This window comes from Falco cherrug, chromosome 6, assembly GCF_023634085.1.
Source record: "Falco cherrug isolate bFalChe1 chromosome 6, bFalChe1.pri, whole genome shotgun sequence".
Classification (NCBI taxonomy): domain Eukaryota; kingdom Metazoa; phylum Chordata; class Aves; order Falconiformes; family Falconidae; genus Falco; species Falco cherrug.
Genome location: NC_073702.1, coordinates 38,791,299 through 38,803,987, shown reverse-complemented (window position 1 = coordinate 38,803,987; position 12,689 = coordinate 38,791,299). Strand labels below are relative to the sequence as shown.

The window sequence follows — 12,689 nt, the reverse complement described above, 5'->3', positions numbered from 1 at the left end:
ACGTGATTTTATTTTATAAAAGATTGCCTCTTACCTGGTAATACGAACTGCTTGGCTTTATCCCAGCTTTCAGGAGACAACTGAAACAAAGACAAAACATTTTTCCACAGTTCCTGTATGCAAACATAACTTCATAGTCATTAGGTAAACAGATAATTTTCGTGAGAACTTGGCAATCATCACAACAATGGGGAGGAAGGGAAACTTGCCTTCCGTCCACTACCAAGCCTAGGAAAGGCTCCCCTTTTCTGAAAGGCTACTTCCCATCCAACTCAGTAGGGTCAGGAAGAACCCTCTCCCCTGCCTTAATCTGAGGAGCTGGGAGAGTCAAGTCTTCAGACATGGCTAGGGGAAAGGGCTGTATTATTGTTATTTACTGAACCTTCAGAATACTCCATTGAGTGGCAGTACATGCAATTTAATTGCCTCTTTTCCCCTGCCTCGAGCCACACCCCTATGCTCTGGCCACCAAGAAGGGATGGAAACAGACTTGTGAGGCTGCTCTAGGCACCCTCATGTCCTAACGTGGGGTGGGCTTGCTGGGGTGGGAGGTGCACAGCACACTGGGAGAGGAACATGGTCTGTGGATCTGGATCAACATCAATGCCAGGGCAGAAACACTTCCTAATGAATAGATTTTTGAAGAGGAAAGGTTGTTCACATAAGCAAAACAAGGTAACTCACAAAAACCTCAGGCCTATATATGCCTTTAGATTCAGTTCTGAGGGAAGTCCACACTTCCAAGCTGACAAGAGTCAGGACCCAATAGATCCAAGCCTCTACGTCCCAGCTTCTTCCATAAGGAGTGGGAATGTTCAGCATCTCACATGGATGTAATCCATGAGTGCTAATAATGCTCAACCCTTCCAAGGTCAGGTTCTGCACAGGGAAGACTGAACCCAGTTGACTAAAGGTCTAGCTGTTCATCATAGCCATTTTCCACGGGGTATAAGGAGGCCAATAAAATAGGCAATGTTCTGTCATTCTTACAAAAGCCTGCATGATATCTTCTTTTCAATAATTCCCTTTCTGGAAACAGTCTTTTAATCACTACCACTACTTTTTCTCATTCAAGTAAAATGAGGTACAATGAGATTATCAGCAGTGTATATCAGAGAGTATCAGAAAATCAGAGAAAATATTACTCTTTTCAGTAAAGATTAATTATACGCATTTTTACAGCGGAGAATATGCTCTGAGCAATTAATTTCAATGTTTCAGTTGCTACTCTTTTTCAGTGCTACACATGCTGGTATCAAGTCACATAACTGGTCACTGTGCCATCTGTAAATGTTTTAGTCACACCATCACAGCTACTTAGGCAACTGACTTATCAGACATTATTATTTTAATACTACATACGACATGCTCTTAAGCACTGTGTCTAGAAAAATCTGATTAAGTTTTACAAGACACCTACAAGAATAGGAGGCGGGGTGGGAGAAAGACATATTTCCTCTGTGCATGTGCAAAGTGAATGAGTGTCTTAGGAGATTGCTTGGAAAAAAACACCGACAGAAGATGATTTTTAATTTTTTTTTAATTATTTTTAAGATATGTTTCTAGATACAAAATAACTTCTCTCCTTTCTCTGATAGAGACACACAATTAATGGTCAAAGCAGCTGTGTGAAACGTTCTCCTACTCATATCAAGCACTGATCAGGAAAGGGCTCTGACCGTCTACCATTCACCTGCAGCCAGAACGTGTACATACAGTGCTTGGACAAGCCACAACATTCCCACCAACATTTTGTATCTGGAATGGCCAGCGCTTTGGAACCATGAGGAGGAATCAGCCCCTAGGACAAAGCAAGACTGTCACATCGTGGCTGTTTGAAAGGACAGCAGAGGGCTGCCTGCAGTGACTGAACGCTGCCCTTCAGGACACCCTCTCTTGCTGTTACCTCTCAGCCTCTTCCCAGGACGTCCTTCAGGATTTTGCCCACAGCTTGTCCTTTCCTCTGAGCACAGCACTGTCTTTTCTAAAAGCATGTGTTTGGCCCTCTGTATGACTCAGAAGTCTGGGGGAGGTTGTCACTTGATTTGTAAGTTTACAGGTAGAATAGCTTTTGGTAGCGAGATATAACTGATAAGGCTTCTCAAAATTTACTGGCTCACATTGTTTAGAATTATGCTGCAAAGAACACTGCTGGCTTACCAGACTCTGAGGTGATCAGAGACATGCTTCCCAGAGTAGACAATCCTTCCTCTGAACTCCAGTACTAAAAGTAATTTATGTTAATGCTCATTTCCCCTCTGCCATCAGATTTTTAGATTTTTCTTTTTAGGCTAGATTTGAACCTTTTAGAAACTGTTTGAAGTAAGAGGCAGACCACTGAGCTCATTTACATACCTGTTAAGATCAATGTGCTGGTAGAGTTCTAAGGCTTTACTAAAGTATTTTTTCTGAGAATTAAGGATTGGAAGCGTGGCTGCACAAGTGCCATGTTTCTCCCACTCATGCTTCCTATAGGAGAAAAGCAAAATTTAAGTTTTAGAAAACATTATATGCTGCACAAGCTAGCCAATACAATTAAAGCAAGCATCTGAAAGGCTGTATGTGTGAAGTAAGACACTGCACTCAGAAAAATACTGCACATGCAAAAAGGCAAACCAAGAGAACTCCCACCATTTCAATTACAACCATATCCATATATTGGTTTTTTTTAGTAGAATCATTTACCAAGATTTTGGACCTACCAGGAGAGTAAGGGAAAAGCCCACAAAGTCCCTCATTATGGTTTGTAACATCAGACTAAGGAAAAAGCCTTTCAGATAATAAGTGGTGTTAAAACAATACAAATGAGTTGGCCTTAACATTGGCAGTTGCAAAAGAGAGACTTCAAATTAATGTAAGAGCTGCAGAAGACAAAGGAGATGATGGTCTAACGGTTTGGATGGCCTGGGACATTCAGAATTAGTAATCTGTTTTCCTATAAATTATGTATATGAATTTGTGTGAAAGTCATTTATAGTTCAACCCTTCACCTGTTATCCCACCAAAAGGAAAAAAACTCTCCTCCCCCGTCCATCACCTGTCTTTGTAAGATTAGGCATTGCAAGGTGACAAGGTAAGATAGATACCAATGGAGCAAATCATTGCTTCATTCCAAAGCTGACTAAGAATACTTCGTGTCACAAGAGTGTGACAAAACTTTATTAAGCCAAAAGCAGAATTTGGGTGGGTTTTTTAGATTAAGTTAGCCCAAACAGCTGGAGTGTTTGGTTTATTTAGCTGTCTCCTTTGAATCAGCTCGGTTTTGAAATAATTAAATGAAGGAATTTATGAAGCAAACATGTATCATGCTCTTATGATACAAAGATCTCTCCATGTATTGCAAAGAGATGTTTGGAGGTCAGAATGGTAAGAATATGCCTAGAATATAAGTATTTCTGAATTTTGTATAAGTTTTAATGGAATCTTATCTGTTAAATGTACTTTCAAAGCACTAAATTCTCAAAACTGAACAGACTAACCCTTATTTTGAGTGTGTCCTGGTTTCAGCTGGGATGGAGCTAATTTTCTTCTTAGTAGTTGGTGCAGTGTTGTGGTTTTGGATTTGATTTAAGGACAACATTGGTAACACACTCATGTTTTTAGCTGTTGCTAAGTAATGTTTACACTAAGTCAAGGACTCTTCTGTTCCTTGGACTTTGCCAGCAAGAAGGCTGGAGGGGCACAAGAAGTTGGGACAGGACTCAGCCAGGACAGCTGACCCAAACTGGCCAAAGGGATATTCCATACCACAGAATTTCATGCTCAGTATATAAACTGGGGGATGTTGGCCAGGGCCTGCCAATCGCTGCTTGGGGACTGGCTGGGCAAGAGTCAGTGGGGTGGTGAACAACCTTACTGTGCATCACTTGTTTTCTTTTCTCACTTCCCTTTGGATTTTATTCCTCTCCCTTCTCCCTCCTTTTATTATTATTATAACAATAAAAATTATAATAATTATTGTTGGTTTTATTTTATTTCAATTATTAAATTGTTCTTATCTCAACCTTCGAGTTTTACATCCCTTCCCAATTCTGCTCCGCACCCCTCTGGGGTGAGGGAAGAGGGTGAGCAAGCAGCTGCAGGGTACTTAGTTACCAGCTGGGGTTAAACCACGACAGGGTGGAACAATGAAACTGCACAAGCTACTGAGACAAGACTGTTGCATCAGCTTTTACTTTGGCCTGTGGAAATACCTTTCACAGGCCTGCTCTCAAATCTTTCTTCTATTCCCCCATCAAGTCTTCTAATAAAAAGGAACAGTGCAAAAGAAAGCAACTCTTGCAATTTTATGACAAACTCAAATTGGACCAAAAAAAAAAAAAAAAAGGGGGCAAAGCTCAAAATATATTTATATCAATTCTAAAGTCTATTGAAAGAATAAACAGTATAATCTTTAATAAGACCACCTGTGAATTGGGGAGGGGGGGAAGGAGTATGGGGGTGTTTTTTCTTCTTTCTTTTCAAGTTTTCATGAGCCCTGTATTAAATAGGTATCAATTCAGCAGATGTACACAAAAAGTTATCTAATCACAAATTCCTGCCACTACCACAGCATTCTCTGGCCTTATGATACCTTAAGTATGTCACAGAAAAGTAGAGAAGTACAAGGACAACTATTATTCACTTGAAAGCCTGCCTTTGAATTGCTCATTCCTATTAACTTCATATTTTTCCTCAGGAATGAAAACACTTTTAAAAGTTATGTTTTTACCTAGAGAAATTCGTATACTACTTCTGAACAGAGAATGAATAAAGCAGCTGTGGGGTCAAGAGATTTGGGGCAGGGTAGAAGATGTGTTACTAGAAGATTTTACTGTATGTTCCCAAATTCAGCCTTGTAGAGAGTTCTCATCTTCGCTGTAACACTGAACTTGACTGCATCTCATGTGAACTGTTTACTGCCTGGAGATGTCCACTTTATATGGGCCAAAGAGCAGATTTCTCAACAAGGGAATTAAAATTACTGATGAGAAAAAGAGACCACAGTTTTAAAACAAATGGAAGCTCTTTCAGGGATAAATTTAGCAAGAGATATTGAGCAGTTAGCTTGGACCAGAAGCAGACAACAGCCAAATCCAAAGGGCTACTGGAACCACAGTAAGCTGGAGGCAAGGCTTTGCATGTAGGATGTCAATTTTTCTTCAGAGAATATATGCATGCATGTGTGTAAAAGTAAGGGTAAAGTGTTGTGCTTGTCTTTGGAAGGCTTTCTGTAGTACTTGTATCAGAGTGCCCTGCTGTTTCCAGAAAGAAGGCAGAAAGAGAAGGGTAAAGATCTGATGGTGCTCAAGAAGCATATTACTGCTACCATGGAACCACTGCTGGAGTGGTTTGGTCCAGTTTGCACTGATACATGTCCCAGCCAATGAGGCTGTAGGGATCTCAAGTAAAAATACACAGACCTACCCACAGACAGTGCCTATGCATCATCAGCTGCAACAAGTCAAGAACACATTGTGCCCAAGTTTTTTTAATCAGTCCTGTGAACTTCCCGAATGGAAAACTACTTTAGAGTCACTAGAGACTCTAATTACTGAATTAGTGAAACTAAGATAACACTCTTGACAGCGTTACTTTTTTTTTTGCATAAAAATATTTTTGCATAAAAATTTTTTGTGAAAAAAAATGCAGATACAGCTAATTCTGACCATTCAGCACAGGCATATGAAATTTCACCTTCACCTCTTCCATTTACATGCAAACTGAAGCAGTTAGGAAGGAGCTGCAGGTACTAAGGAATAACATAAAATAATCTGTTTAGAAATCAAAAGAATTAATGTCTCAATGTTATTCATTGAGACACATTACCCTTCACCTAGACCACAAAAGGACAAGGTAATTCTACTTGAGTCTCAGTTCACAGCGGGATGGCAGGTGGACACAGAACTGCCTGTATTCATGAAGGCCACCCATCCTTCTGTACCTCTAGACATACCAATGCGCTAGGCAGTAGCACAGAGCACAGGCTAGTTGTCAAGAACTTTGCTTTCACCTTTTCCTCCTTGTAAGAAGACACAAGTACTTTCTCAGCCACACAGGAGTGAGGCTTAAGGCACTAGACTGGGTTCCACCAGCCACCAATTCCTCTATGGCACTGCTAAGAGTAAGTGTTCCACTAGCATACCTCATAGCCAAGTCCTACAAATGAAGTCTTAGCGGGCTGCAGAAATGCAAAGGAACAAAACTAGTACAACTCAGCTCTGTTGAAAGGATTTTGCTCCCTGTTGTGTACAAGGCAAGAGTTCCCCCAGGCACAAAGTCACACAGATGTGACAAAGTCAGGACACATATCAGGTGGGTCTGAGGTTTATAGAAACCACCCAGCTGGAAGACCGGCTCATTATTAGGGTAGGAACAAAGGTCTGTAGAGCACAGCTGCAAGTGCTGCCCACAAAATGTAGATTAGGGAGACCCAGCTGTCCTATAGGCTGAACACCAATTCCTTCTCTATATATGTAGAAACTGATCCTGAAGGGATTCTTGACATAGAATTTTTTATTTGGTCAAAAAAATTACTAACTACTATAAGAGGGACAGTTTCAGTTAATAAATTGAGATATAAAGCACATATAACCCTTTGTCCTTAAGGCATTCTAGCCTGTCCAGTTCAAGCTCTTGGGTGGCGATTTTCACAGCCCATAAGTCAACAAGGTGAACAGAGATGTGCAACTACCTTTACAGAAGCACCCACAGCCATACTAAAATCACCAAAAAATATTCTTTACCTCCCCTTTTAAGCCAGGGATACAGTTAGAGGTAAATCCAAGAAGAAACATACACAATTATAGCAGCCTTGGGAAAACCCTGACATGATACAGTAAGATAGTCAATATCCATTTGGTTTGTGACTGCTCACAATCTTTACCCAATTAAGATACCCTTAGTCTACAACAATAACTGAACAGTCAGTTTTACTTTCAGATTCTTATTTCTGCCGTATCAGGAAGTTTATGCTACAGACAATTTTTGATTTTTTTTTGTTAATTTTGAAGTAAATGCAGTATTTTAACTGAAGGGGGACATACAATGGGATTTTACTGGCTTTCAGTTGGCTTAAAAGCTTACATTTACAAAAATATGCAGTTAGAGCTGCCAATTACAGTGCACTTGTCACCTTACTGAAAGGGAGTGAATTATCCTGTCAGTCAAAATATTAGTGACAGTGTTATAACCTGACATTTGTATTGCTTTTATGATATTTCTTATTTCCAGGTATTGAAAAAAAAGTGTTATTTGCTAGCCTGTAACTGAAGGGGAAAAGGTTTCGACTGTATTTGTTCATACCTGCTGCCTACCAAACCACCCCTGTTAGTAAAATAAGAACTGCCATGCACCTGTTTTTATAAATAGGTAGGTAGCCAGTGCATGAGAGATGCTAGACTTATGACACATTTTTCTTACTCTAATTCCAGGAACAGTTTAAGGTGGCATAAAACTGTGCTACCACAGAAAGAAGCAGTCGTGCTCTCCTTGGCACAGTACAAGAACAAAGGTGTGGAGGGAGAAAAAAGTGAGACCACCACTTTCAACAGGTACAAGTTTAGGTTGCCATAAGACACTTGCGGAACCAGTTTAAGACTCTGAGAAGTGCCTTCTGCAGAGCAAGCACAAGACTAAGAGAGATGCACATTCCCTTCAAAAAATTTGAATGCCCAAAAGGAAAGGTCTCTCAAGGCCCAGCAACACAGCGAAATTAGCTAGAAGAGGTCTGAAAGCTACTCTTGCAGTTAGATGTGACATCCCAGGAGCGCTACTGCTATTCAGATTTAATATGTCAACAGCAGCTGTTTCTCCTCCCTGGGGGTAAAGGAAGGAAACACATTCTCTTTCACTAAGTTTAATTTCTCTGAAACCTCTGCCATAGCCTTCTCAACAGCTGCAACTTGCAGGTGCTCTAACAAGAAAATAGATCTATTTTGCAAATGAGACTGACAAGATAGACTACTTTCAGTGGCTTCCTGGACACCACTTCCCAGGCACAACATCTCACCTGAAGAATTATCAAGTCAGATCAATTCATTTTTTTATAAAACAATATCCAAAATACTTCTTAGGTTTTTTTGTACTCACCAGAACTGGGTGCGATTCAGAGACGAATGAAGCACATCAGGCCAATAGTGTCTCATGTCTGACAGAAGATCCTAAAAGTATCACAATAAACCTACAGTGTTGAAAAGTATTTCTTACAAAATCTACACACGTTGCAACATTCTCTAGAATTGAGGCCTCATCTTTCAACACCCCCAACTAAAACATTTACCCACAGAAAGAGAAAAGGTCTTTTTCCCCAATATTCTGAACATGCTGCTGTTGAAGGTAACAGGTAGGTACAACTGGCTAAATATCTGAAAGTACTAATACCAACACACTGCCTCAAAGTAGGATTTTCCTCCAACTGTCCCTGCAGAAGTTGTTCAATCACACAGCTTTTCACATTTGTTGGTTCAAGCCTCCTTTCCCCGTTCACAACACATTTGCGTGAAATATGGATTTTTTTTTTAATTTAAAAAAAAATTAAAAATGCTTAATTCCCTGGGAGGAAACACCCAGAAAACTGTACTCTGAACTCATACTTTCTGTGTTCTTTGCAGTAGAAAATGGAAGAGAGAACATGGACTGACTGTAACCACATTTTCACAAGTACTTCTTACTACTGCAAATCCACTGCCTGTATTCTATATTTAAGGAGGATGTGGCTGTACTAGTCAAACCTCACACCTACAAAACCAAGCAGGAACAGCTGCTAATGACCACAAGCACTGCAACTTCAAGTAGTACCAGAAGCACCTAATGAATTTGTGGAGTCGTTAAAAGAACACACCTCTCAGCAAACATTAACAGTGATAAATTGTAAGCTACAGATTTTGCATATAGGATGTGTAGAAATAATTGCATAGCTCTGCTTGGTACAATTGTTTTTGTTTTAAATAAATACCTTAATCTCTGTGACATTGAAATGCCATGTCCTATTACACTCTTCAGTTTTGTCAGGCCTAGGGAAGGAAAACAAAAGTGAAAAAATATGTCTCCTAACTCACTAATGGTAACTAATATCATTCTGGTTTATTTCATTAGCCAGAATTTTAAATATGGAAGATTATAGCTAAAGATTTTATTCAATTCAAGTACAATTTTATACAATTCAAGTAACCCATCAGCATCCGCAATGTTTCAGAAATAAAAATTCAAGACATTAATTATGGCCAAACATTTCCACACAGAAGCTCTTTGTTAGGCCCTCCAGTCCCTCTCCCTATGTGTAAAAGTTCTGTGGGGGGGAGTAAATGATATGGAAGGGTCTTGCACATGATGCCCCTAATGACACTGACCTCCTCAACCACTGCACCAAGTGATGATTCTGCAAGTACCACCAAGACACTCACTGGAAATCTAGACATAATGCTGTACACCTTTCCAGGATGGATAGCTTAAAGTCCTGCACTGAATTTTCCCCTGCATTTGTCAGGAAAACCTTTGAAATGCTGCCATAGGCACCAACTCCCATGAGTTGATTCCCCTGAAGCAATTAGTTTTTCCTGTACTTTTGCAATATTTGTGCTGAGTTAAGATACTTAAAGCCACATGCAGTCACGAGACATTAAGAAATTCTGTGTACGCTGGGAGAGAAGGGGAAAAAAAAAAGGGAAACACTACTTCCCTTTCTGTTTAAGGACACTACTGATCTTAGAAAATGTATAAACAAAACACTCATGTGGCAAGACTATTTCAGGAGCTTTGCAAATCATGACATGCAGAAGTGTATTTCAGTTTTATATCAAACGACAGGGTTTTGATTTCCAACAAAGTGAAGGTTTTTGTTTCAGGGAATCATAAAACCAGAGAGATTAAGCCCTAAACCAAACAAACAAAACACTAACATCCTGGTACAAAATTTGATTTTTCCTTTCCAGGCTGAAATAAAAACACTCTATGATCATACCATAGTCCATGGATTGTCCAGTACTCCGGCGGGTCTTGACAATCATTAGCACTCATCTGTGGGAAACAAAAATACAGAATGTTTGTTATACGAGTCCAGGGATGATGTTTTAAAAGAGAGAAAAAAAAGAAAAAAAAAACCAAACAAACAGATCATTCACTGGTGTTCCAAGGCTCTAGTAAGACATGAGAACTTTTGCTTGCCCAAATCAGGAACTGGTAAACTCCAGTTACTTAAAGTATCCACTTGGTTGTGCCACTTTGCAGAGAACAACTAGCATTAAAATTCTGAAGGAGATCAAGTGAATACCAGGGAGTATCCTGAACAGGCAGTGTAAAAAGAAGACAAAGGACAGGTTCTGAGGAAACAAAGTAGCCTGATGCATGCTAAATGAATGGCACTAGATGCACCAGCTGGCAGCTCACTTATTTTTTTCATCATCAGATCTTTTCAGGGAATGCAGAGCCATTAAAATAAAAAATATCAAAATAAACTGGAATATTAGACAAGCACAAAACCATCTTTAAGCACCCAGGAGTAGTTTTAATGTTGCATTAAAGGGAAGAATACAAAGAAGATATGAAATACGTTGCTTATTGCAAGTAAAATGATTAGGAAATATTTTTTTTAATATTTTGACTTGAGCGATAAGGGAACATAGAGAAGAGGAAAGACCATATGCATTCAAAAAAAAAAAAACAAACCCAAAAAACACCAAACACAAAGCCCCTAGTAAAAAACTTTTGATAACGCAGGAGAAATAGCCTACATAATCATCCTATGCCTGCGAATGGCATTCCTCAGGGGCTGGTATTGGGACAAGCACTTTTTAATGTCTTTGCCAGTAACATGGACAGTGGTATTGAGTGCACCCTCAGGAAGTCTGGCAACACCACCAAGCCATGTAGTACAGCTGGAAGGAGGAGATGCCATCCAGCGAGACCTGGACAGGCTTGAGAGGTGGGCCCATGTGAGCCTCATGAAGTTCAATGCCAAGTGCAAGGCCCTGCACGTGGGTCAGGATAATTCCAAGCACAAATACAGGCTGGGCCAAGAATGAATTGAGAGCAGCTGTGAGGAGAAAGATCTGAGTGTGTTGATAGACAAGAAGCTCAACATGACCCGGCAACGAGCGTTTGCAGCCCAGAAAGCCAGCTAAATCCTGGGCTGCATCAAAAGAAGCATGACCAGCAGGTTGAGGGAGGTGATTCTCTCTGCTCCCACTCTCATGAGACTCCACCTGGAGTAATGCATGCCACTCTGGGGCCCCCAACATAAGGACAACATGGACCTGTTAAAGCAAGACCAGAGGAGGGTCACGAAGATGACCAGAGGGCTGGAGCACCTCTCTAAGAAGACAGGCTGAGAGAGTTGGCATTGTTGAGCTTGGAGAAGAGAAGGCTCCAGGAAGACATTGTAGCGTCTTTCCAGTACCTAAAGGGGACCTACAGGGAAGCTGGAAAGGTACTTTTAACTACAGTATGCAGCAACAGGACAAGAGGTAATGGTTTTAAACTGAAAGAAGATAGATTTAGATTAGATACTAGGAAGAAGTTCTTCACTGTGAGGGGCAGTGAGGCACTGGAACAGGTTGCCCAGCAGAGTTGTGGATGTCCCCTCCTTGGAAGTGTTCAGGGCCAGGTTGGATGGAGCTTTGAGCAACCTGCTCTAGTGGAAGGTGTCCCTGTCCACGGCAGTGGAGCTGGATCTGGATGACCTTTAATATCCCTTCCAACCTAAACTCTATGATTAATTACTGCTTACAGCACAGTACACATTCCTGAACAAAGTCAAAAAAAGTCCATGTTCATACATCACAGAATACCATTACTGTATTTTCCCTGATTATTCTGCTTAGTAATTATGGCTCTTTTTAGTAAACACTTTTTGCCACTAAATAACAACCTCCTCAGACTTTCTTTTCCCATAATAATAGCTTCCTTCTTCAGCTGTGTATCCTGTCTTAATTATACCACAATGCCTTTTATGTGATGCCAGAGCAAAAGCAGTGTAGAGAAAAGCAGAGGCCTGTAATCTCACTAATTGCCTTCCACCTGCCACAGGCTAGCAGCAGCAAAACTGCAAGCTCTGCAAGACTTTCTTGTTCTGTGCTAGTTTCCTTCCTCTCCTCTCTTGCCACCAATAACAGAACCAATTAAACCCAGCAACAGCTTTTTTCCTGAAAGTAGTTTCAACAAACACACATTGCAAACACCTAAACAATACTGCTCCTGTCATGACACAAGCTTGTGGAGCTGAAAGAGTTCAGCTATCTAGCCCAAAATACAGCAAATTAATAGCCAGCAGCTAATGCATCATCCCCTGAAAAACATCCTGACAGCTAACCAGCTTGCTCAACCAAGGGTAGTAACAAGAACAGTGCAATTGTGTTCCTTATCCAATCTTTAACCACAGTTCTCAGACAGCTTAAAGGAAAGCCAGAAGTATTTTAAATCTGGAACCAGTTCTCCCCTATCACAACACTAACCTTATTAGGAATTTCTTCTACACATTTCACCAGGCTCTTGGTGTTATATTGTGTGCTGTCAGAACTGTGAGGTCAACGCAACAGCTACAATGCATCAGCTCACATTTTGCATACTTTGGTCAGCTTCATTCACCCTCTTTCTTTGTTGCTGTTATTTAGTTGTAGTCACAGTATTTTACCAATGTTCATTTCAAATCAGTATCATAAAATGAGCAAATGCTAGTCTCAGAAGCTGGGTACCCCTACTGCTTCTGCAAAAAC

At 40.4% G+C, this 12,689-nt stretch overlaps 1 protein-coding gene across 5 annotated transcripts in view; it reads right to left on the bottom strand.

Moving 5' to 3' along the window:
* RNASET2 (ribonuclease T2) overlaps positions 1-12,689 on the bottom strand; it is a 28,969-nt gene that overhangs the window by 5,235 nt on the left and 11,045 nt on the right. For all 5 annotated transcript variants that reach the window (XM_055713858.1, XM_055713860.1, XM_055713859.1 and 2 more), the window contains exons 4-8: positions 9,941-9,996; positions 8,936-8,993; positions 8,071-8,141; positions 2,356-2,469; positions 35-80 (exon numbers count right to left, since the gene is read on the bottom strand). In XM_055713858.1, the coding sequence (XP_055569833.1) occupies positions 35-80; positions 2,356-2,469; positions 8,071-8,141; positions 8,936-8,993; positions 9,941-9,996 (345 nt within the window). The remainder of the gene's footprint in view (positions 1-34; positions 81-2,355; positions 2,470-8,070; positions 8,142-8,935; positions 8,994-9,940; positions 9,997-12,689) is intronic.